The following is a 26,495-nucleotide window of genomic DNA, read 5'->3' on the forward strand; positions in this document are numbered from 1 at the left end:
TTTTATAAAAACAGCTTCTCATGCTTAAAGTCTCAGTGAGTTGTCTGAGTATTTAAGAAAATGAGATCTTAATATTAAAAAGACTAAAAGCTAAGCTTTGCCAACAACTGTAACCTGATGTATTTGCCTTTTAAGTCTTTTATTGTCATTCTGGTTAAAATAGATAAGTATTCTTTCATAATGACTTATGATTCTGTTTAGGCTATTTAAGCAAGTGCCTTAAAACTTTTAACAGCTTCCAAAAATCAAATTCATAAAGGTGCTTTTTACCTCTAGTTCACTTTGATATTTTCCAGAGGGCCCCTGGAACATGTCAGAGGAATTTTTTCTCATTGAGGAAAGTTATTTGGCTAATTTGGCTTATTTACCCCCTTAATTACCTAGAAGGCACTGTCACAGGGAATGATGCTAAACTTTGTTACTGAATGTTTGTGTTACAGAAATATCCAAATTTCCTTATGACAACTGTCTTACAGTAAGCTCTCATCATATCTTTAACCACTGCCATTTGTAAGTCTTTTGTCATTTATACTCACTGTTTATTACTTCTAAACTAGTAAGAAACTATATTTCAGCAGAACAGGTATTAGTTACATAGGATTAAGTAAACTAAGGAAGATGATTTTGTGGCTTTTTGTTTCAAATGTTGCTGATAAAGTGTTTAAACATTTTTCTCTTAAGCTGACTGACAACAGTTTATTAAATGACTAATTTTTATAAGCAGAATTGAAACTTATCTTCCTCTCTACCCGATCCCTCCAGAATTTAAAAACTTTCAGTGACTATTTTTATATTTCATGGCAGTATGTTTATTTGCATAAGTTCAATAAGAACCTGCTTTCCTTGTAAGAGGACCAATTAAAAACACAGGTTATACTACCAAGGCTTTGACTGGAATGTTATACCTGAGAGACTTACATAAACTCAGATATGAACAGACAGCTTTAAGGAACTAAGGTTGACTTATAAAGCCAACAAAACCCCTTAGAAGAACTGGCCTGGTATCTTGCTTACAGAGTTCCCAGCCTTATCAGGTGAGTAAAGAAGGTCACTTCCTGGCAGGTGCAGGAACCTCAGGATGTCTTGGGACCTCGAGAAGAGAGGAATTCATCCAAATCTACAGGCACAGTAGGCAAAACAGATGGGAAGTCTGACTTGGCTTTCTAGCCTCAAGAAGCCTTTAAAAGTCCAATCTGAAATTCCTTATAGAAAGTTCCAGCAAAGCAAATTATTTTCTTTTTGTTTGCTTTTGTTATTTATTTATTTATTTATTTATTCAGAGAGCATTTCTCACATTAATTGATCAAATGGTTGTTAACAACAATAAAATTCTGTATAGGAGACTCAATGCTCAATGTCCAATCATTAATCCACCCCAAGCCTAATTCTTGTCAGTCTCCAATCTTCCGAAGCATAACGAACAAGTTCTTACATGGTGAACAAGTTCTTACATGGTGAACAAGTTCTTACATGGTGAACAAGTTCTTACACGGTGAACAGTACAAGGGCAGTCATCACAGAAACTTTCAGTTTTGATCACACATTATGAACTATAAACAATCAGATAAAATATGAATATTCATTTGATTTATATACTTGATTTATATGTAAATCCCACATTTCTCCCTTATTATTATTATTTTTTTTTTATAATAAAATGCTGAAGTGGTAGGTAGATGCAAGATAAAGGTAGAAAACATAGTTTAGTGCTGTAAGAGAGCAAACTTAGATGATCAGTGTGTGCCTGTAGACTATGTGTTAATCCAAGCTAGACAAGGGCAATGAAACATCTACAGATGCAGAAGATTTCTCTCAGAACAGGGGGGCTGAGGTTCTGAGCCTCACCTCTGTTGATACCCAATTTCTCACCTGATGGCCCCCCTGCGACTGTGCCTGTCTTAAGTTGTTCCTCCAATGAGGAATCTTACCTGTCTCTGGCTAACCAGTCATCTTCCGGGGCCATACAGGGAAATGTAAATTTGGTAACTGAGAGAGAGGCAATATTGTTTGAAACGGTTAGCTTTTTATTCTTTGCAGATTTATGCCCCGTGGCTTTTATGCACAGTATTTACCTTGAGGTATCTTTACCACTTGGAAGAATTATGATACTCAGTGAATTCGATATGAGGCATGAATTCTATTTAAGGGTTGTAATTAGGAAGGAAGAAGAAAAGCTATAGTAGCAGACAGAAGATAACATGGGAAGATTGATTATTTCTTTGACATATCTTCTTGTAGAGTAACTTAAGCATGTATAGGTTTTAAACTACTAATTAAATTGCATACACACATTAACATAATAGGAATACAGTTACATAACCAAAGCAGACCTATAATTACCAGCCATCTCCAGTGAAACCAAGAAAACCAGTTAGGTACCCTAGGCATTTGTGAAAACTTATCTATGATATGGTGGATATTGTCCAACTGAACTTGAACAGGCTGAGAGAAATCAGACAAATTAAAACAACCCATTCCTGGGAACTGTTCACATCCCATATGTTCTTTTAACAGTAGATAGTCTGTAGTCATAAGATTTCGGAGCTCTACAACTTGCACTTCTCCTAATTCTTGGTTGAGTTGCAACAGTATAGATCCAGTCAAATCTGTTGTTTTACTGTATGCACAGGCCAGCTTAGATATCTCCTTCTTCATTCCAATGGCAAGACCAGGAACTGGTGGGATGAGTGCAGCTATAACTGCAGCATCGCCTGGATCTTTGTTGAGGTTTTTTTGATGATCATCTTCTGGTATGACTCTTCCAGAGAGTGCTGATGTTGGAAGTTCTTATTCATATCGTATCTTAGTTCATTTTCTGGGTAGCCAAATTAGGCTTTGATCTTCTGTATAAACACAAACAGACCCTTTGCCCTCACTTTGATATGCCCTTTATACCATTGTGTAGAACTCATTGGAGGTCACCACACAGGAACTGCTTTTTTTTTTTTTTGAGAGGGCATCTCTCATATTTATTGATCAAATGGTTGTTAACAACAATAAAATTCAGTATAGGGGGCTCAATGCTCAATATACAATCATTAATCCATCTCAAGCCTAATTCTCATCAGTCTCCAATCTTGTGAAGCATAACGAACAAGTTCTTACATGGGGAACAAATTCTTACATAGTGAATAAATTCTTACTTGGTGAAGAGTACAAGGGCATTCATCACAGAAACATTTGGTTTTGATCACGCATTATGAACTATAAACAATCAGGTCAAATATGAATATTCGTTTGATTTTTATACTTGATTTATATGTTGATCCCACATTTCTCCCTTTCTTCTTATTATTATTTTTATGTTTAATAAAATGCTGAAGTGGTAGGTAGATGCAAGATAAAGGTAGAAGACATAGTTTAGTGCTGTAAGAGGGCAAATGTAGATGATCAGGTGTGTGCCTATGGACTAAGTATTAATCCAAGCTAGACAAGGGCAGAAAACATCCACGGATGCAGAAGATTTCTCTCAAAGCAGGGGGGATGAGGTTCTGAGCCTCACCTCTGTTGATCCCCAATTTCTCACCTGATGGACCCCTGCATCTGTGCCTGTCTTAGGTTGTTCCTCCCTTGAGGAATCTTACCCATCTCTGGCTAACCAGTCATCTTCCGGGGCCATACAAGGAAATGTAAACTTGGTAAGTGAGAGAGAAGCCATATTGTTTGAAAAGGTTAGCTTTTTACTTCTTTGCAGATTTATGCCCTGTGGCTTCTATGCCCAGCACTTGTCTCGAGGTATCTTTACCACCTGGAAGAATTATGATACTTGGTAAATTCGATATGAGGCACGAATTCTATTTAAGGGTTGTAATTAGGAAGGAAGAAGAAAAGCTATAGAGGTAGCATATGGAAGAAAACATGGGAGGAATGATTATTTCTTTGACATATCTTCTTGTAGAGTACCTTAAGTATGTATAGGTTTTAAACTACTAACTTGCGCACACATATTAACATAATAGGAATACGGTGACATAAACAAAGCAAATCTATAATTACCAGCCATCTCCAGTGAAGCCAAGAAAACCATTTAGGCACCCTAGGCATTTGTGAAAATTAGTCTATGATATGATGGATATTGTCCAACTGTACTTGAACAGTCTGAGAGAAATCAGACAAATTAAAGCAACCCATTCTGGGAACTGTTCACATCCCGTATGTTCTTTTAACAGGAGATAGTCTGTAGTTGTAAGATTTTGGAGCACTACAACATGCACTTCTCCTAATTCTTGGTTGAGTTCCAACAGTATAGATCCAGTCAAATTTGTTGTTTTACTGTATGCACAGACCAGCTTAGATATCTCCTTCTTCATTCCCATGGCAAGTCCAGGAACTGGTGGGATGAATGCAGCTACAGCTGTAGCAGCACCTGGATCTTTGTTGAGGTTTTTTGATGATCATCTTCTGGTATGAGTCTTCCAGAGAGTGCTGATGTTGGAAGTTCTTCTTCATATCGTATCTCAGTTCATTTTCTGGGTAGCCAAATTAGGCTTTGATCCTCTGTATAAACACAAACAGACCCTCTGCCCACACTTTGATATACCCTTTATACCATTGTGTAGAACTCCTTGGAAGTCACCACACAGGAACTGCTTTTTTTTTTTAAGAGAAAGGAATATTATCAGAAAAATGTACCTCCGTAGCCGATCATCTGACACTCTTTAAGTGATCAAAATTAAGGATATTTAAAGCAGGCATTAATCGTTGATTTACAGTTAGCTTTATCCTATCAGGGAGTAATTCCTCTTTTCTTTCTTTCTTTCTTTTTTTATCATTAATCTACACTTACTTGAAGAATATTATGTTTACTAGGCTCTCCCCTATACCAGGTTTCACCTATAAACCACTTTACAGTCACTGTCCATCAGCATAGCAAAATGTAGAATCACTACTTGTCTTCTCTGTGTTGTATAGCCCTCCCCTTTCTCCCACCCGCCTTATGCATGTTAATCTTAATACCCCCCTTCTTCTTCCCACCCCCTTATACCTCCCTACCTACCCATCCTCCCCTATCCCTTTCATCCCTTTCCCTTTGGTACCTGTTAGTCCATTCTTGGGTTCTGTGATTCCACTGCTGTTTGTTTCTTCAGTTTTTCCTTTGTTCTTACACTCCACAGATGAGTGAAATCATTTGGTATTTCTCTTTCTCCGCTTGGCTTATTTCACTGAGAATAATACCATCCAGCTCCATCTATGTTGCTGCAAATGGTAGGATTTGCCCTCTTCTTATGGCTGAGTAGTATTCCATTGTGTATATGTATCACATCTTCTTTATTCATTCATCTACTGATGGACATTTAGGTTGCTTCCAATTCTTGGCTATTATAAATAGTGCTGCAATAAACATGGGGGTGCATCTGTCTTTCTCAAACTTAATTGCTGCATTCTTAGGGTAAATTCCTAGGAGTGGAATTCCTGGGTCAAATGGTAGGTCTGTTTTGAGCATTTTGATGAACCTCTGTACTGCTTTCCACAATGGTTGAACTAATTTACATTCCCACCGGAAGTGTAGGAGGGTTCCCCTTTCTCCACAGCCTCGCCAACATTTGTTGTTGTTTGTCTTTTGAATGGCAGCCATCCATTCTGGTGTGAGGTGATACATCATTGTAGTTTTAATTTGCATTTCTCTGATAATTAGTGATGTGGAGCATGTTTTCATGTGTCTGTTGGCCATCTGTATTTCTTTTTTGGAGAACTGTTCAGTTTTGGAGTCTGTTCAGTTCCTCTGCCCATTTTTTAATTGGATTATTTGTTTTTTGTTTGTTGAGGCATGTGAGCTCTTTACATATTTTGTATGTCAAGCCTTTCTTGGATCTGTCATTTACAAATATATTTTCCCATACTGTAAGGTTCCTTTTTGTTCTATTGATGGTGTCTTTTGCTGTACAGAAGCTTATCAGCTTGATATAGGTTCACTTGTTCATTTTTGCTGTTGTTTTCCTTGCCCACGGAGATATGTTCAAGAAGAGGTCACTCATGTTTATATCTAAAAGGTTTTTGCCTATGTTTTTTTCTAAGAGTTTTATGGTTTCATGACTTACATTCAGGTCTTTGATCCATTTTGAATTTACTTTTCTGTATGGCGTTAGACAATGGTTCAGTTTCTTTCTCCTACATGTAGCTGTCCAGTTTTGCCAGCACCATATGTTGAAGAGACCAAAATTTCACCATTGTATGTCCATCGCTCCTTTATCAAATATTAATTGACCATATATGTTTGGGTTAATGTCTGGAGTCTCTAATCTATTCCACTGGTCTGTGGCTCTGCTCTTGTGCCAGTACCAAATTGTCTTGATTACTATGGCTTTGTAGTAGAACTTGAAGTTGGGGAGTGAGATCCCCCCTACTTTATTCTTCTTTCTCAGGATTGCTTTGGCTATTCGGGGTGTTTGGTGTTTCCATATGAATTTTTGAATTATTTGTTCCAGTTCATTGAACAATGTTTCTGGTAATTTGATAGGGATTGCATTAAATCGGTATATTGCTTTGGGCAGTATGGCCAATTTGACGATTTTAATTCTTCCTAGCCATGAGCATGGGATGAATTTTCATTTGTTAGTGTCCCCTTTCATTTCTCTTAAGAGTGACTTGTAGTTTTCAGGGTATAGGTCTTTCACTTCTTTGGTTAGGTTTATTCCTAGGTATTTTATTCTTTTTGATGCAATTGTGAATGGAATTGTTTTCCTGATTTCTCTTTCTATTGGTTCATTGTTAGTGTATAGGGAAGCTACAGATTTCTGTGTGTCAATTTTGTATCCTGCACCTTTGCTGTATTCTGATATCAGTTCTAGTAGTTTTGGAGTGGAGTCTTTAGGGTATTTTATGTACAATATCATATCATTTGCAAATAGTGACAGTTTAACTTCTTCCTTACCAATCTGGATTCCTTGTATTTCCTTGTTTTGTCTAATTGCCATGGCCAGGACCTCCAGTGCTATGTTAAATAACAGTGGGGAGAATGGGCATCCCTGTCTAGTTCCCGATCTCAGAGGAAAAGCTTTCAGCTTCTCACTGTTCAGTATAATGTTGGCTGTAGGTTTATCATATATGGCCTTTATTTTGTTGAGGTACTTGCCCTCTATTCTCATTCTGCTGAGAGTTTTTATCATGAATGAATGTTGAATTTTGTCAAATGCTTGTTCAGCATCTATGAAGATGATCATGTGGTTTTTGTCTATCTTTTTGTTGATGTGGTGGATGATGTTGATGGATTTTTTAATGTTGTACCATCCTTGCATCCCTGGGATGTATCCCACTTGGTCATGGTGTATGATTGTATTGATATACTGTTGAATTATGTTTGCTAATAATTTATTAAGTATTTTTGCATCTACATTCATCAGGGATATTGGTCTGTAATTTTCTTTTTTGTTGGGGTCTTTGCCTGGTTTTGGTATTAGGGTGATGTTGGCTTCATAGAATGAGTTTGGGAGTATTCCCTCCTCTTCTATTTTTTGGAAAAGTTTAAGGAGAATGGGTATAATATCTTCTCTGTGTGTCTGATAAAATTCCCAGGCAAATCCGTCTGGCCCGGTGGCTTTGTTGGGTTGTTTTTTGATTACCGTTTCAATTTATTTGCTCGTAATTGGTTTGTTTAACTTTTGTGTTTCTTCCTTGGTCAGTCTTGGAAGGTTGTATTTTTCTAGGAAGTTGTCCATTTCTTCCAGGTTTTCCAGCTTGTTGGCATATAGGTTTTCATAGTAGTCTTTAATAATTCTTTGTATGTCTGTGGAGTCTGTCGTGATTTTTCCATTCTCATTTCTGATTCTGTTGATTTGTATTGATGCTCTTTTTCTCTTAATAAGTTTGGCTAGGGGCTTATCTATTTTGTTTATTTTCTCATGTAACCAGTTCTTGGTTTAGTTAATTTTTGCTATTGTTTTATTTTTCTCAATTTTGTTTATTTCTTCTCTGATCTTTATTATGTCCCTCCTTCTGCTGACTTTCGGCCTCATTTGTTCTTCTTTTTCCAGTTTCAATAATTGTGATGTTAGGCTGTTCATTTAGGATTGTTCTTCCTTCTTCAAGTGTGCCTGGATCTCTGTACACTTTCCTCTTAAGACCACTTTTGCTGCGTTCCACAGAAGTTGGGGCTTTGTGTTGTTGTTATTTGTTTCTATATATTCCTTGATCTGTATTTTGATTTGTTTGTTGACCCATTGATTATTTAGAAGCATGTTGTTAAGCCTCCATGTGTTTGTGAGACTTTTTGTTTTCTTTGTAGAATTTATTTCTAGTTCTGTACCCTTGTGATCTGAAAAATTGGTTGGAAGAATTTCAATATTTTGGAATTTACTGAGGCTATTTTTGTGAGCTAGTATGTGGTCTATTCTGGAGAATGGTCCATGTGCCCTTGAGAAGAATGTATATCCTGCTGCTTTTGGATGTAGAGTTCTATAGATGTCTATTAGGTACATCTGTTCTAGTGTGTTGTTCAGTGCCTCTGTGTCCTTTCTTATTTTCTGCCTGGTGGATCTATCCTTTGGGGTGAGTGATGTGTTGAAGTCTCCTAAAATGAATGCATTGCACTCTATTTCCCCCTTTAATTCTGTTCGTATTTGTTTCACATATGCTGTTGCTCCTTTGTTGGGTGCATATATATTTAGAATGATTATATCCACTTGTTGGACTGGGCCCTTTACCACTATGTAGTGTCCTTTTTTATCTCTTGTTACTTTCTTTGTTTTGAAGTCTATTGTATCTGATACTAGTGTTGCAACACCTGCTTTTTTTCTCCCTGTAGATTGCATAAAATATCTTTTTCCATCCCTTGACTTTTAGTCTGTACATGTCTTTGGTTTTGAGGTGAGTTTCTTGTAAGCTGCATATACATGGGTCTTGCTTTTTTATCCATTCTATTACTCTGTATCTTTTGATTGATGCATTAAGTCTATTTACATTTTGGGTGACTATTGAGCGGTATGTACTTATTGCGATTGCAGGCTTTAAATTCGTGGTTACCAAAAGTTCAAGGTTAGCCTCTTTAGTATCTTACTGCCTAACTTAGCTTGCTTATTGAGCTGTTATATACACTGTCTGGAGATTCTTTTCTTCTCTCCCTTCTTATTCCTCCTCCTCCTTTCTTCATATGTTGGGTGTTTTGTTCTGTGCTCTTTTTAGGAGTGCTCCCATCTAGAGAAGTCCCTGTAAGATGCCCTGTAGAGATGGTTTGTGGGCAGAAAATTCCCTCAGCTTTTGCTTGTCTGGGAATTGTTTAATCCCACCATCATATTTAAATGATAATCATGCTGGATACAGTATCCTTGGTTCAAGGCCCTTCTGTTTCTTTGTTTTAAATATAACATGCCATTCTCTTCTGGCCTGTAGGGTTTCTGTCGAGAAGTCTGATGATAGCCTGATGGGTTTTCCTTTATAGGTGACCTTTTTCTCGCTAGCTGCCTTTAAAACTCTTTCCTTGTCCTTGATCCTTGCCATTTTAATTATTATGTGTCTTGCTGTTGTCCTCCTTGAATCCTTTCTGTTGGGGGTTCTGTGTATTTCCATGGTCTTTTTGATTATTTCCTCCCCCAGTTTGGGGAAGTTTTCAGCAATTATTTCTTCAAAGACACTTTCTATCCTTTTTCCTCTCTCTTCTTCCTCTGGTACCCCTATAATATGGATATTGTTCCTTTTGGATTGGTCACACAGTTCTCTTAGTATTGTTTCATTCCTGGAGATCCTTTTATCTCTCTCTATGTCAGCTTCTATACGTTCCTGTTCTCTGGTTTCTATTCCTTCAATGGCCTCTTGCATCTTATCCACTCTGCTTATAAAACCTTCCAGGGTTTGTTTCACTTCTGTAATCTCCTTCCTTGCATCTGTGATCTCCCTCCGGACTTCATCCCATTGCTCTTGCATTTTTCTCTGCATCTCCATCAGCATGTTCATGATTTTTATTTTGAATTCTTTTTCAGGAAGACTGACTGGTTAGGTCTGTCTCCTTCTCAGGTGTTGACTCTGTGATCTTTGTCTGCCTGTAGTTTTGCCTTATCATGGTGATAGAGATAGTTTGCAGAGCTGGTACGAGTGATGGCTGGAAGAACTTTCCTTCTTGTTGGTTTGTGGCCTTCCTCTCCTGGGAGAACAGCAACCTCTAGTGGCTTGTGCTGGGAAGCTGAGTGCAGACAGGGGCACACAGACAGGGCTTCTGCTTCCTGCCCAGCTGCTATGGAGTTTATCTCCACTCTTGCTGTGGGCATGGCCTGGCTCGGGCTGCTGCTCCAAAATGGTGAAGCCCCATTTGAGGGGGAGCGGTTGGGAGGCTATTTATCTCCACAAGCGTCCTCTGTGCTCCCTGCTGCCCAGGAGGTTAGAGTGCGCAGACATCCCCAGATTCCGTGCCTCTCAACTAAGTGTCCTGCCCTGCTCCTTTAAGACTTCCAAAAAGCGCTTGCCAACCCAAAACAAAAGAAAAAAAATTAAATAAATAAGAAAAAAAAGTAAAACGCACGATTTTCTTTGTCCTCAGGCACCGGCCTCAGGCACCCGTTCACTGTTCTTGCTGCCCTGTTTCCCTAGTATTGGGGTCCCTGTCCCTTGAAGACTTCCAAAAAGAGCTCGCCAAAATAAAAAAGGAAAAAAAAATGGCCACTCCCATTTCTTTGTTCTCCGGCATCGGCCTCAGGCACCTGCTCACCAGTCCTGCTGCCCTGTTTCCCTAGTATCCAGGACCCCACGCATGCACTGTGTCTGCACTCTTGTCCAGATGGCTGGGGCTGGGTGTTCAGCAGTCCTGGGCTCCCTCTCCTTCTCCGCTCTGACTCCTCTCCCTCCCTCCAGGAGTTCTGGGGAAGGGCGCTCTGGTCCCGTGGGTCTGGGTCTTGTATCTTACCCCCTTCACGAGGCGCTGCCTTCTCGCAGGTGTGGATGTGGTCTGGATGTTGTCCTGTGTCCTCTGGTCTCTATTTTAGGAAGAGTTGTCTTTTTATATTTTCATAGACACATGTGGTTTGGGGAGGAGATTTCCGCTGCTCTACTCACGCCTCCATCTTGGCTCCACCTCCCCAGGAAAGCACATTTAAAAGAGCCTATGTAATCAATTGCTCTTCTTGCTGCCCTTATGCAAATAATAGAGCCAAGTGTTAAGTATTTTCTTAACCTGGTTACTTCTAATAAAAATGAGGGTGATTTTAGACAAAAGTATTTTTTCAATAATGCAGCCTTATCCATACTAAATCCTAGTACTAGTCATTGAGAGATCAACTAGATTCAGAATTCTACTTCTTCAAAATATCTGGCTATGATTTCCCAGAGGTTTTAGTTTTCTCCTATCATTTCAATTAATGTTTTACTATTTCTAGCTCTCATATTGTACCATGCATTCTTAATCTCATCAATTTTATCCTTCCAGAATGGAAAATCCAACTCCAGATGTTACTACTTAAGCTAATAACACAATTTGTTCTGTCTTGCCTAGAAGCCACAAAACTGCAAACAGTAATAGAAATGAAACCCAGAATAAAAGCACCAACCTCCTGAGGCCCTCTCAACTGACCAGTGATAAAAACCTAAATATACCCTTTACTGTGCCCCCTGTCAGCATGAAGCAGCCAGATCGAGTTGGCGCCCATTATAACAAAAAGGCTAGAATGTAAGGTTGGAAGCACCAGAGTTAGGGGTGAGCAAATCAGACACTGATGATGTGCCAAAGTCCCTGGCTGCTGCCCCCTCCCACCATGAAAAATGTGCCTTAGGCTAGCCAATCCTCACGCCGCTGTAAATATAAGCTCTGCCTCCCCCTACCCTCTTTAAAAACTCGCTGCCTGCCCTGCTGAGCATGACTTCCCTAACCTGTGATGGCCAGACTGGGGAATATCACCCAGGAATTGTGCTAAAATAAACTGCCTGACCCTTTGTTGCCTCTCATTTACTGCTTATTTGGGCTAGAATTTATCTTACACATACCACTTCAGTTCCATGTAAATACACATGAAATACTTTTTTTAATAGTAGGTTAAACCTTATATTTTTATATGCCCACCTTGCTTTCTTCTTAATTTGCTTTGTTTCTAGATGGTGAAAAGGTGAATTAAAGAACAAGATTTGAATAGCCACAAATTCCAAATTAGTAAAATCTGAAATATTTAACTTTTCTACATAGATAGTAGCATTTAAAAAATGAATAATATGGGACTCTCTTGTCCCCTCCTGGAGTGAGCCAGGAGCTCTATTCTCTTACTTTATTTCTAAATAAAAGCCTGTACTTTGCTCTCCTAAAAAAAAAAATGAATAATATAAGAAATAATTTTTGCCCATCAGAACGATGCTGGGGTTTTTGTTTAAGGAGTCAAAGAATGAACTTAGCAAACACCCAAGGAAGAACCAGGGAGAGGTTTTTTTGGGGGGGAGTTACAGTGAGAGGACAGAGCTCCTGGATCACACCAGGAGGGGATAAGAGAGCCCATAGTGGTGCATTGTCTATGGGTTTTATAGTCAGTTGAGGATTTTGGGGAATGTGGGGAAAAATGCTTAGGGTGTGGACTTGTTAAGTGGTCCTTGAATATTCAGAATTAACTTAACACAAGAAATTACTGCTCTGATTTCTCCCCAGGTGTCTTGGTCTAGGATCGTATCAAACAAGGCTGCCTGCCCAGCCCCTAAGGTGGGCTGAGGTACTGTTGCTAAGGAGTAAGTTAGGAATCTTACTTCTTAATTTCCTGGGTGTTAAAATGAAATCTTATCTTTAAGGTGGTTTCCTGCCTTTTGCTATGTTGTTTACAGCTGGGCCTTCATGCTAGATTAGTTTCCCAGTTTGTAAATCACCTCATCAGGTCTGAAGAAAGAAAGGCAGCATATAGGCCTGGGCCTTTTATTATGCTAAAGTGAATCTTACACATGATTGCAAATGATTAGTGTAATAAAAACATGTGAATCTCCTCTATATCTAGGGAATACTGCCTGATCTCACTGAAGAATGACTCTAGAGCTTAATGTTTAACACAGAGTTTTGGTAGGGGATTTCCTTGCATGCAGTTACATTGCTCTGACGGTAAATATCCTACCTTGCATTTTCCAGAGACTAAACCCATGGTCCCTGCCTCAAGAAGACATTTGTTAGTCATAGTGATGAATATGTTTGGGGAGGGGTGTTGTGTGTTTTTTTTTTGTTCTTGTCCCCACTGCAACAAAGAATTGAAGGGCAGAGACAGTAGTGAAGCAGAGTAAAAATTTTATTTCAAGTTACTTAGAGAGAAAGTGCAGGCAACCTCAGAGAGACAGGAGCACCCTGAAAGCTTGGAGAGGGTGTTTAAGATTAAAAGATTATACACTTAGAAAGTGTGGGCAACCTCAGAGAGAGGAGCACACTGAAAGATTGGGGGTTCCCTCTTGTAAGGAATTTCCAGGAAGGTGACAAAGGGCTAGGGATGTGGACTTGTCTCAAGTACCTTTGATGAGACATTATGTTTCTTATCAGTCCTCTAGGTAATTCTGCAAAATTAGCTTAACACAAGAAATTTACTGCTCTGGTCCCCTCCCAGGATAGCAGCTTCCTGGTTTGGGAACATATCAATCAAGACTGTGTGACCTTCCTTCAAGGTGGGCAGAGTTATTTGTTTGTTAAAGAGTATGTTAAGAATCTTTCTCCTTAAACTTCCTCAGTTTTTTTTTCAAAATGCAATTTTGGCTTTAAGGTGGCATCTCACTGTCTTTATTATGCTGTTTACAGGTGGGCCTTTTAGTAGGCTAGAATAAATCTTACAATGATCTAATTGACACAATGAAGACATGGGATGTGCTCAGGTACCACTCTTTATCTGGGGAATATTCAAACATTCAAGGTCAAGTAGCTCTTGACCTTTTGAGCTTTAACTAACTTTAACTCTTGAGTCTTTTGTGGCTTTCTAGTTTTAACTGGTTAACTGAGTCCTTTCTAGGGGCTTTACTGACCTTGTTCTCTTTCCAACCCACTCATATCTATTTTCCTGCCGAACAATGCTATGAAAATTCATACTTGCTCTATTTTCTCTGTGGATGAGAACATGAGACTAATGAAGCCAAGGTTTCTTGCTATACCCTGAAAACATAATGGGCTCCAAAGAACTTTAATTGGGTAGCTCCCTGAGCTACAGTTTAAACAATGAGAAGCCTGTCAAAATGGAGTCTAGGCTAGAGAGGAAAGTGGAGTGTCCAAATCTATTACTGTTACTTCATAATAATCTCCAGATTATATGGATCAGTGTTCTCATAAGTAGAGAGGAACTCAGAATTTACCCATGTATTAATGTCATCTTCTAAAAGCACAAATTGGAATTGAATGACAAATAAAAAATTCTAGAGACCGAGATTTCTGAATAAAATGATTCCTCGAGCCTTTACACATGCTAGCCAGAAAAAGGACTGAGTCCTGGGCAGAACTTTTTGGTTCATCAGTGTTACAGAAAATACTGGAAAATCCTGGACTGGATCATTGATGGAAAAACCAAGAGCATTCAGAAGTCTTGGAGTGTTGAGGTTTATTTCATGCTGGCAGGCTCAGAGGGGAGTAACCTCCCAAAGCCTGAGCCCCGAACAAGGCAAGGGGAATAATATATATCTTTCTGCTTCCGTATGTGCAGCATTTCTAAGTGCACAGCAAATGAGCATGCAAGGGGGAGTAAGTTTAGGGAGTGAGGATAGAGAGTAAGTGCCTGGCAGAGAGGGGAGTTGTAGAGGAATGCAGGGAACAGGGCTGAGCCACCCAGTTTTCATAGAAACTACGTGAGGCTAACATTCCTGGGCCCTGCCCTAAGTTAGATAACTAGAAGCCAGAAACTAGTGAGGCTAACATTCCTGGACCCTACCCTAAGTTAGATAACTAGAAGTAAATGAACCCCTGGGGTCGAAACTCGTGATAAGTCACATAGGAATGCTTGTGCAAAGGTCAGGCACCTGGTGTATCCCTGTTCCAATTATATTGGCCAAAGTATAGAATGTGTTTCAAATTCATTGGTTGGGGTAATGTGCAGGCTCAGGTGCAATGACTGTAGAAATCCCATATAAACCATATCTAAAGTTGCTTGGTCGTTGGCAGCTCGGACTCGGCCTGCATGTCAGGGGAGGTGCTGTCGACCCAAGCTTGCTGGCTGAATAAAGACTTTGCTTGGATTTTCATCTCCATGTCCATGTGTCTTGTTCTCTGGGAAACCCTGGAGTCCTAGACCCTAACAGAGTGAAGAGGAGAAGGAAGTTAAGGGAGTTTCTGTTGTCTTTGCTAAGAAGAGCAGCAAAAGGGAGCCACCTGGACTAGATTTATGTTCTTGTAAATTTTTCCCTATCACTTTCCCCTCTGATGCCCCTTTAAAGACTTCATTTTCAGGGGCATCATCTCCTTGGTTTATGATAGGGTCATAACAGCTCTGCATATACATGAGTTGTATGGAGGAAATGCGTTCCATGATAATGAGCTAGTTAAAGATGCAGGGTCTCACTAACAGTTCAAGGAGCAACAAAACTGCTGGGCCAGCAAGGCCAGTTAAAAGAGTTGTTAGCCATGGATTCTATTTTAACATTTGCAGCTCAGAAGGTGCAAATGTTAGAGGGGTCTTGCACAATTGGAGGCGATGGGCACCTTTTACAAGGGCCAATTAAAATTAGAAAGGAGTGGAGGGACATCTAAGCCCAACTGCCCCCCATCCCAGTCCTCCTTTGGCGCACTTCTTTAGCACAGCTCTCTACCAACTTTGTGCAGTGGGAGCTGAGGACACTCAAGGTACTGAAGGCAGTCCCAGTAGTTATACTAAACTGCTTAATCTATTATGGAAAAAATTGAGAGGTCAATATTTTGTAGTATACTGGCTCTTTAGTTAGTGCCTTTAGGGCCTGCTTGACCTTTTCATCCCTGTCCCTTTGTGCTTGGTTCTGGACTCCCCCCTATCAGACATTCCAATGTGGGTGAGGTAGGTCCAGCAGACAGTCTATCTCTTTTCTCCCCTAATTGCACAGTCTGAGTCTCATTTATTTATTGTTTTAGTTCAGTACCTTTCCTGTCTTTAAGGCAAAGGGTGGTACTGTTGTTATCGTAACATTTAGCTGGCATGTAGGTGTAGGCACTGAACCCGGTCCCCTATTTGTCTAACTTTATGCAACCACACTGAGGTTTCCCAGGAGTGAGGGGGAGGAAGGGATGGGAAAGAAGGTATAAAAATAACATTACAGAGTGATAGTGGGGAGATGCAGGCTGAGGCTTCAGTATAGTTAGGAGAAACAGGTAAGCACAGCAAAACAACCTGTGATTATCCAATAGACAATAAGAAGGGCAACTTTTGAGGAATAGTCAGAGAGTTCAATGCCCATAATGAAAGATAGCACTCCAGCAAGGGCCAGTATCCACAGCACGCAGAGGGTATGAGTCAGAGGAGAATCATTAGATGCGGAGGCAGAGAGGATTCTGGAGGTCTGCCTGTGCTTTCCTCTGATGTATATTTCTCATCTGGATTATGGGTATTTTTCACTTTGGAATAATGGACCCCCGGAGTGATGCTTGCAACTTTTAGGGCAGGAGGAGTGGTTAGAACAACATTGTGAGGGCCAGTCTACTGAGGTTTGAGGAGGTCCCTTTTTAAATCTTTGATCCAGAATTAGATCCCAGCCTGGAAGGAATGTACTGGGGTCCCTAAGGATATCAGGGCTCTTTCTGCAGTATATTGCTGCAGCTTATTTAGGGTGGTTCTTAAGGCTTGGAGCTGTTCTTTTACTCCCTTATTTCCTAGCTGGTGTAGGTTCCCTGGAGGCTTCCTAACATGAGGGAGGGTGTCCACACACTAATTCAAAAGGGGAAAAGCCTTCAGTTCCAGGTGTGCAGTGAGCACAAAGGAGAGCTAAGGGCAGCAGGTCCAGCCACGGGAGGCCAGTTTCTTGGCAAAACTTAGCTAGGGTTCCCTTGAGGGTGTGATTCATTTGCTTCACTTTCCCTGAACTTTGTGGCCTGTATGCAGTGTGGAGTTTTCAGGTAATGTTGAGAGATTTACTGCATCTGCTACAAAGGCTGGTCCACTGTCACTGTGAATCACAGAAGGTAGGCTAAACTGGGGCACAATTTTTCTCAGGAGGACTTTGACTACCTCTTGGCTTTGTTTTGTCTTATTGGCAAGACTTTGACCCACCCAAAGTATGTACACACTCTTACTAAGAGTTATCTGAGCCTTCTGCTTGGCTGGACATCTGTGAGGTCTATCTCAAGGTCTTCAAAGGGAGTAATTCCTGCTCTTTGGACATTGACCGGGAGTCGTGGTGCAGATCGAGTGTTATTTCCGGCACAAGTTATGCACTGCTCACTTACTGTTCAGCATAATGCTGGCAATTGGCTGATGTAATATTGCTTTTTTTTTTTCTAGTTAGGGTGGCTCCTTCAGCTATGGCTCAGTCCTTTTCTTTTCTAGTGTGCTTGGGTGGAGGGGCCTTCACTGGGGGTGTTAGGACCATAGTGAGGGAAGGAGTTTTATCTATTTTTTTTATTGGCCACTATTTTAGCTGCTGTATCTGCTAGTTGGCTCCCCTGTGTTACAGGGTTGTTTTCCTTTTGATGTTCTACGCAATGCAGAATTGCTACTTTTTTATGTATGAAGAGATTGAAGGGCTTTTTTTATATCTGGCAGGCCTAGGGCTGGTGCCTGTTCTGAAGCAGCTTTTATTTCCAGGGAAGGTGGTTCTTGCCTCTTTTGTCCAGGCAGGGGGCTTTCAGTATGGCCCCCCCCAAGGAGGCTGTAGAGGAGTCTTGCCATTGCTGACAATCCAGGAATCCAGATTCTGTAGAACCTGGTGGCCCCCAGGAACTCTTGTATGCCCTTCTTCATCTGGAGCTGCGGTAAGGAGTTCATGACCTTTTTCCTCTCTGGCCCTAGTGCCCTTTCTCCCTGGGTGAGGAGGAAGCCCAAGTACCAGACTCACTGCTGGAAGATTTGTGCTTTTTTCTATGAGGCTCAGTATCCTGAGTCTGACAGGAGTTGCAGGAGGGCCTTTGTGCCTTTTGCACAATTTTCCTGAGTGTCACTGGCAAGGAGGAGGTCATCTACATACTATAGGATGGTGCAGCATGTGGCATCCCTCAGAAAGCTGGCAAGGTCTGCAGCCAATGCTTCTCCAAAGAGAGTGGGTGAGTTCTTGAACTCTTGTGGAAGCCGCACCCATGTCAACTGCATCTGCCGCCCCGTATCCAGTTCAGTATATTCAAAGGCATACAAAAGCTGGCTTTGGGGGGCCAGCTGGAGGCAGAAAAAGACATCTTTAAGTCTGAGCCAATGAACCATTTGGCAGACTCCAGGATCTGGCTGAGGAGGGTGTATGGATTTGGGACCACCAGGCATAAAGAAACAGTCACATTGTTAATGGCTCTCAGGTCTTGAACAGGCCGGTACCTTCCTCCTGGCCTTTTGACTGGTAGAAGTGGGGTGTTACAGGGCGACTGACACTTGATTAGAATTCCTACCTCTCTGAGTATGATCAAGTGTTCCTGATGCCTGCTCTCACCTCTTGTGAGAGGGGATACTGCTGCTGTCTTTGTGGCTCCGAGAGCAGTTCCAGTCTTTTTCACTGAAGGGGGCTACAGGGAGGGAAACCACAGAGTGTTCTGCCCCTATCAACCATAAAATTCATGTTTTGGCTCCCCACTTTCATTTTGACCATGGGCTCATGGGGGCCAAAAGTGAGAGAGCCGGGTCCTTGTCAGTTTGATTCTGTTCCTGCCAGGCCAGTGAGCCTTTCCACATGGGGCTCTTCCTGGTAATGACTGGACTTCAGGGCTTTGCCTCGATTGGGGCATTTGCTCTTCTAATGCCCCTTCTCTTTACTGTAAGCACACTGGTCCCTGGCTGGGGGGAGTCCTAGGCCTCCCCCTCTTGGTAGTTGGCTTTTCTTTGCCTTTTGGTCATCTCTCTTTCTTTTAGGGCAGCTTCCAGGAGGCTGGCCTTTTTCTTCATTTCTTTTTCAGCCTCTCTGTCAGCCTGAACTTCTCTGTTTAGATATATTTTGTTGGCCATTTTAATCAGCTGAGTGGTATTCATCCTGGCAAAGCCTTCAAGTTTTTGGAGCTTTCTTCTGATGTCTGGGGAGACTTGAGCTATGAATGAGGTGTTGACCATTTATTGGCTCTCTGCTGACTCAGGATTGAAGGGGGTGTAGATGTGATAAGCTTCACACTGTGTTTTATAATAGTCCCCAGGAGACTCTCCCGATTGTTGAGTGACAGGAGAAACTTTGGTCGTGTTCATAGGCTTTTTGGACCCAGCTTTGATCCCCTGGAGGAGGGCATCCTGATATCAGCATATCTAGTGCTGTCCCTCAGGGGTGGTGAAGTCCCACTTGGGGTGCTCCTCAGTGACAGCAATTTCATCCCATGCACACTGACCAAGGACCCAGCTGCCTCCTCTCTTCCTTGTGAACAGGGTGTGGAGAAGCTGTTGACAGTTTTTTTTTGGTCAGCTGATGGATTTGGAAGAGGGATTTCATGAGATTAACCAGGGCTTGTGGCTTTTCTGATGGAGTGTCTGTTGTGGAGAAGGGTTGATAGTAAAAAATGAACTGGCTGGGCTGAGTGGTCCCATATTTATTATACCTTTCAGGCTCCTGCAGTTCTTGCACTGGCATCTAAAGGGCACCTGCTCTTGGTCGAGTGTGCAGTATGGCTGCTGGTCTGGGGGAGAGTGGGTTAACTGGTTCTAGAGTTGGCAGGGAGGCTGACAGAGGCAGGGTATCTGGGACTGGGAAGCCTGGGTGCTTTGGGGATGCATAAGGTGGGGGGGGGTGGCAATATTAGCTCTTCCTCTAGGTCACCAGCAAGAATCTGCAGAGTCTCAGGCTTGATTCTTTGTAGGCTTTTTTGTTGAGGCGACTAAGACCCTACCCTGTCCCTGCCTGTTGCAAGTGAATTGCACCCAAGGGGAAAGGGTCTGGGCGATTCCTAACCATTAATATATGAGAACTGGTCAGGATGACCTGGATCTCCAGTGATGACCCGCCAGACCTGGCAGACTATTGGGACATCTAGGCCCCCTTCCAGAGCCCATCCTATACTAAAGGTGGGTTATTTAGATTCATATAGGGTTTTTAACCTGCTGTGAGTTCATTTTACTCTGTAGTCTTTTGAAAATCCCTTCCTTAAATTTTTGATCATGTCAAGAATTTTGATCATGTTTGCTGTGTCCTGACCCCTTATGTGTTCATGTAAGTGTGCTGCAACAACAGACAAGGGAGGGGTGCCTCCTCTAGAGAGGAGACCAATCAGATGCCTATTCACTCATGCTCCACTTGGCGACTTTGATCAGCTTTGACTAAGGTGCACACTTATAAGTCCAGGGCCAGGTCAGCTGAAGGTAAGTCACTGTTATGTCGTTGTGGCCGACCACAAATGTGGTGAAAGGCCAACTCAGATTCCTTACCTCAGGCCATGGAATCACAGATTCTGCACAGACTGAATGTCTTCAGCTCCCCTGCCCACTCACTCACATACTCAGACCAGATTTTAAACATTCCCCATAATGGGAATGTCTACCTGTGAGACTTCTGAGAAGTCTCCGAAAGGTGATTAGGCTCCCCTTCCATTCCAACAGGTGGGAACTGGCTGGGTCAGGGGCCCCATGGCATTACTGATTCCATGTCGGAACCAGGTCCTCATCTGCCAAGTCTCCTTGAGTCTGGCAAGAACAGCCGAGCGGGCCTGGCCCTGGGCAACCAGGTGAGAGACTGCTGAAAGATCAGGCAGGGTGTGCCTTTCCTGTTGTGATTTCCCCTTTTGTCACCTCCCCGCAGTTACACCAAACCGGTGGCAACAAAGGGCCAGTGTGGTTGGGTTTCCCAGTCAGGGAACCAAACGTTATGGAAAATACTGGAAAAACTTGGACTGGATAACTGATGGAAGAACCAAGCGGCACTCAGAAGTCTTGGAGTGTTGAGGTTTATTTTACACTGGCAGGCTCAGAGGAGAGTAACCTCCCAAGGTCTGAGCCTTGAACAAAGGCAAGGGAGGCAATATATATCTTTCTGCTTCCATACCTGCAACATTTCTACATGCACAGCAAGTAAGCAAGCAAGGGGGAGTAAGTTTAGCAAAGCCAGTTAACAGAAAGAGGTTGTCCTCCAGACCCAAGAGAGGATGTTTCCAATGGGTCTGAAGAGCAAATGGAACTCTTATCACCAGGATTCTCACCTGGCTTTAATATCACCCATTGTATACACAAAAGAGCCTGTTTTCATATTTATGGGCAGCAGGATGTTTACTGGCTGCCCTGAGTGAACCATCAGACGCAGAAGTAATGGAGTAGGAGAGGAGTGAAGAGGAAACACACAGCACCTGGACATAATTTGTCCTACTTTGAGCTAGGAACTAAAGATGTAAGATAAATAAAATTCTATATCAAGAAGCTCTAAGTGTATCCAACTCTGTGTCTTTGGGTAAATCATGTAAGCTTTTGGAATCTTAATATTTTATTTTGATTAATGGATTAAATTAATTAAGATGTAATCATAGTGATACTACAAATTTTATACAAATATTCTCGTATGTATTACATCTATTATATTAAAATGCTTCAGGAAATGGAAATAGCATAATATTATTATCTATGTAAAGGATATTTTATTTTTTCTTGAAACTTTTTACTGAAATATAGTTGATATACAATATTGGTGTCAGGTATGATGCTGCAGAACTATTGACTTTATGCTATACTTTATCACTGTGACTAATTTATATTATGATTGAGATTTTCTGTTTCCTTATCCCCTTCACCCACTTCACCCACCCACCCCAGGAACTCCCCCATGGTGCCCACCATTCACTTCTCAGTGTCTTGAGTCTACTGTGTTGTTTATTTTGTTTTGTTTTGTTTTTAGATTCCACATATAAGTGAAATCATTGGGATTTTTCTTTCTCAACCTGGCTTATTTCACTGAGCATAATATCATCTAGGTTCATCCATGTTGTTGCAAATAGCAGGATTTATTTCTTTTTTATTGCTGAATAATAATCTGTTGTATATATGTACCATATTTTGTTTATACATTCATCTATTGATGGACACTGGTTGCTTCCATATGTTGGCAATTGTAAATAATGTGTCAATAAACATAAGAGTGCATATATCTGTTTAAATTCCTAGAAGTGGAATTACTGGGTTGCATGGTATTTCTATCATTATGTTCTGAGGAAACTCCACACTGCTTTCCCTAGTGGCTGCACTAATTTACATTCCTACCAGTAGTGTAGGAGGGTTCTAATTTTTCCATATACTCACAAACACTTGTTATAACAAGTCTTATTGGTATTAGCGACTCTGACTATTTTATGGTGACATCTAATTGTGGTTTTGATTTGCCTTTCCCTCATAAGTAATATGGAACATCTTTTTGTGTGTCTCTTGGCCATCTGCATTTCTTCTTTGGAAAAATATCTATTCAGATCTTGTGTCCCCTTTTTAACTAGATTATTTGTTTTGTTTTTTTTGATGTTGAGTTGTATAAATTATTTATATTTTTTGGATATTAGCCATTTATCAAATTTACATTTATAAATATATTCCCCCATACAGTAGGTTGTCTACTCATTTTATCAACAATTTCCTTTGCTGTGCAGAAGCTTTTTGGTTTGTTATAGTCCCACTTGTTTATTTCTGCTTGTTTCCCTTACCTGGAGAGACATACGAAAAAAAAAAAAAAAAAGAACTCCTAATGCTGATGTTTAAGAGTGTACTACCTATGTTTTCTTTTAGGAGTTTCATGGCTTCAGGTTTTATATTTAGATTTTTAGTCTATATCAAACTTATTTTTGAGTATGGTATACAACAGTAATCCAATATCATTCTTTTGCATGTAGCTGTCCAGTTTTCCCAAGGCCATATATTGAAGGAACTGTCATTTCCCAAGCATTGTATAGTCTTGCCTCCTTTGTTGTATATTAATTGACCATATAGATGAAGGTTTATTCCTGGGATCTATATTCTGTTCAATTGATCTATGTGCCTGTTCCTGTGCCACTACCATACTGTTTTTATTGTTGTGGCATTAAAGTATAGCTTGAGGCCAGGAGCATGATTCCCCCAGCTTTGCTCTTCATTCAAAAGATTGCTTTGGCTATTGATGGTCTTTTGTGGTCCCATTTAATTTTAGGATTCCCTAGTTCACTGAAAAGTACCATTAGTAATTTTGAAGGGATAACATTGAATCTGTAAATTGCTTTGGGCAAGGTGGCCATTTTTGGCAATGTTAATTCTCCTATCCATGAGCATGGGATATATTTGCATTTATTGGTGTCTTCTTTAATTTCTCTCATGAGTGTCTTAATTTTCAGAGTCAGGTCTTTCACCTCCTTGGTTAGGTTTATTTCCAGGTATTTTATTCTTTTTGATGCAACTGTAAATTGAGTTGTTTTCCTTTCTCTTTCTGCTAGTTTATTGTTAGTATATAGGAATGCAACAGATTACCGTGTATCAATTTTGTATCCTGCAACTTTGTTCAGTTCAGTTATTGGGGACATTTCCATCTATAAAAGTCTCTGTAATATATCCTGTAAGAAATGGCTTAGTGGTGGTGAATTCCTTCAACTTTCATTTATCTGGAAATTGTTTAAGCCCTGTTTCAAATTTAAATAAGAATCTTGCCAGGCAGAGGATTCTTGGTTGGAGGTCCTTCTGTTTCAGTACATTAAATATTTCATGCCACTCCCTTTTGGTTTCTTCTAATAAGTCTGCTGATAGCCTGATGGGGTTTCCTTCATAAGTAATCTTTTCTCTCTCTGGCTGCTTTCAATACTCTCCCCTTATCCTTGATTTTGCCATTTTAATTATTATACGTTTTGGTGTTGTCTTCCTGGGGCTCTTTTTGATGGGGCTGCTCTGCACTTCCATGACTTGAGAATCTATTTCCTTCCCCAGATTGGGAGATTTTTCAACAATTATTTCCTCAAAGAGACTTTTTATCCCTTTGTCTCTCTCTCTTCTACTTCTGGTACCCCTGTTATGTGAATATTGTTTCATTTGGATTGGTCACACAGCTTTCTTATCATTCTTTCATTCTTGGAAATCCTTTTTTCTCTCTGTTTCTCAGCTTCATTGTGTTCTTGTTCTCTAATTTCTATCTTATTGAGTCTCTCCTCTGCTTGCAGTAATCTACTCTTAAATACCTCCTTTGTATGTTTCATTTCAGTTTCTATATTCTTCAGCTCTGAGTGGCTCTTTTGCAGCTCTTTTATCTCTGTTGAAGTCCTCCCTAAGATTGTGAATATTTTTCTGTAAATCAGTGAGCATGTTTATGAGTTTCTCTTTGAAGTCTTATCAAGAAGATGGTGATCTCCATTTCATTTAACTCTATTTTCTGGAGACTTGTCCTATAGTTTTGTTTGAAACATATTCCTCTGCCTCCTTATTTTGTCAGAGTTTCTGTGTGTCTTCCTGTGTATTATTGGATGGATCTGCTATGCTTTCTGCCCTACAGAGTAATGGCTTTATAAAGGAGGCATCCTATGGTGTCCTGAAGCTCTAGACACTTTAGTCTCCAATGCTTGGTTTTACTTTGTGGGATTCCCAGCTGTTGGTGGGCAGTGGGTGGGGCTGCCTTTCTGTCTGTCTTTTGTAGTGGTCTGAGTCTGCACTTGCAGTTTGCTTCAGCCACTGCCTTTGTGGTCTGAGAAGAAGCTTCTGCTGGGATTGCTGTTGGCAGGGCCACCTTCTACCTGCCCTGCAGCAATGACAGGGTTGCAGGGTTAATGGGGTGAGCAGACTGATGTGCTGTTCTGGGGCAGAGCAAGAGAGGCAGCACCAGACTTGGACACCTTCAGGCATGAAGAAGGTGTTGGGGCTGGCTCCTCCAGGCACCTTCTCATCTTGGCTGAAACAGGGCCAAGAAAACAGGGAACGTCTCCCTCTGCCTGCTAGACAGCAAGGTCTGATGCTGCTGCTGGGCCAGTGGGTTGGCTCCCAGTAGTGTGCACAGGGAGGCAACTCTGGAATGAATTGCCAGCAAGGGTGATGGAGCATTTGGAACTCATGAAATTTCCCAACCTGTTGGGCTGAGGGAAGGCTACTTTGTGGAAACCCCAACTGTTTTTGGTATGTAGTTAATTGGGCTGCCTCTCTGTCTGCAGGTAGTGGTCTGAGTCTGTAGCACTGGCAGTTTACTTAGCCGTCTTTTTTATCTAAGCAGAGGTCTCTTTGGGATTGTTGTTTGTGGGGCTACCCTCTGTCTGCCCTGGTGTGATGATGGAGCTGCAGGGTTACTGGGGTGGGTGGGGCTGTTGTGTAGCTCTGAGGCATGCTGGGACACATCATAAGACTTGGGCACTTGTGGAAGGAAGGAGCTCTCAGGCTGACTCCTACAGGCATCTCCCCAGTAGGGCTGAAATGGGGTTGATAAAGCTTGGAGAATCTTCCTGTCCCTTCCAGGCAACATAGTCTAATGCTGCTCCTGGACTGAGTGGGTTGGCTCACCAGCAGTGCATGCAGGGTGGAAGCCAGGGGCTGAGTTGCCAACAAGGAGGTTGGAGTGTGTGGAGCTCCTAAGATTTCCTAACCTATTGGGCTGAGGGAGGGTTGAGGCAGTATCATCCATCTGCTCTTTCTCTTGTAGAGAGAGTTCCATCCAACCCTTGCTCCTCTGGAACTTCTACTGCTGGAAGGTCTTTCAAACTGCAGCCTTTGCTTTGGGTCTCAGGACCATGGGAGCATGGCTCATGGCTGTCCTCCACAAGCAGTTGGAGTCTCAGCCTCCTGGAGTATTCCAGCTGATCCTGGTGTCCAGCCCCACTAATCACCAGGGCCCAATGTAATGTGGACTTGTGCTCCTGGAGAAAATCTGGGTCAGGTGTGCAGCATTGCTGGGTTCCCATCTCCTCCCTTCTCCATTCCTCTTTCTCCCCTGTGGACTGGGATTGGGGTATGGCTTGGGTCCCACTCAGTGTTGCCTCTGGCAATTTGCCCTTTTTTGTGTGGTCTTGTCTTCCAGGGTGTATGTAGCCTGTTCTGCAGTCTTCAGGTCATTTTCAGGTTTAGTGGTATTTGCTGTTTTTTCTTTTGTGTGGTTTTGGGAGGAGGTTTTGCCTTGCCTTCCTACTCTGCTGTCTTTCTCCTGGACATGTGCTTTATCCTTCTTTTTGGTAATGTGGTGAATGATATTGATTGATTTACAAATGTTATACCATCTTGGCATCCCTGGAATAAATCTCTCTTTGTCATGATCAGTGATGATTTTGATGTATTTTTTAATATGGCTTGCTAATATTGTGTTGAGTATTTTTGCATCTATATTCATTAGGGAAATTAGTCTAATTTTATTTTACTTTTGTAGTGTCTTCTAATTTTGGTATCAAGGTGATACTGTCCCCAGGGAATGAATTTGGAAACTCTCCTTCCTGTTCAATTTTGGGGAATGCTTTCAGAAGGACAGGTATTAACTCTTTAAATATGTGGAAGAATTCTCATGGGAAGCCATTTGGTCCTGGCCTTTTGCTTGTTGGGATTTTTAAAGTTACTGACTCAATTTCGTTACTATTAATCAATTTGTTCAGATTTTCTATTTCTTCCTTGCTCAGTCTTGGA

At 41.3% G+C, this 26,495-nt stretch overlaps 1 protein-coding gene across 5 annotated transcripts in view; it reads left to right on the plus strand.

Annotated features, from left to right (window-relative positions):
• The window catches only part of SEPTIN14 (septin 14), a 234,356-nt gene that overhangs the window by 37,989 nt on the left and 169,872 nt on the right, over positions 1-26,495 (plus strand). For 2 of the 5 annotated variants that reach the window (XM_037003112.2, XM_037003113.2), the window contains exon 1: positions 17,325-17,779. The exons of 1 other annotated variant lie outside the window; for it this stretch is intronic. In XM_037003112.2, the coding sequence (XP_036859007.1) occupies positions 17,498-17,779 (282 nt within the window). In that variant the 5' untranslated portion in view covers positions 17,325-17,497. Of the gene's footprint in view, positions 1-17,320; positions 17,780-17,855; positions 18,068-26,495 lie in introns of those variants that run through there. 2 more of the 5 variants (XM_037003114.2, XM_073215253.1) reach the window with 2 other exon arrangements.

Source organism: Manis javanica, chromosome 10 (genome assembly GCF_040802235.1).
Source record: "Manis javanica isolate MJ-LG chromosome 10, MJ_LKY, whole genome shotgun sequence".
Lineage (NCBI taxonomy): Eukaryota > Metazoa > Chordata > Mammalia > Pholidota > Manidae > Manis > Manis javanica.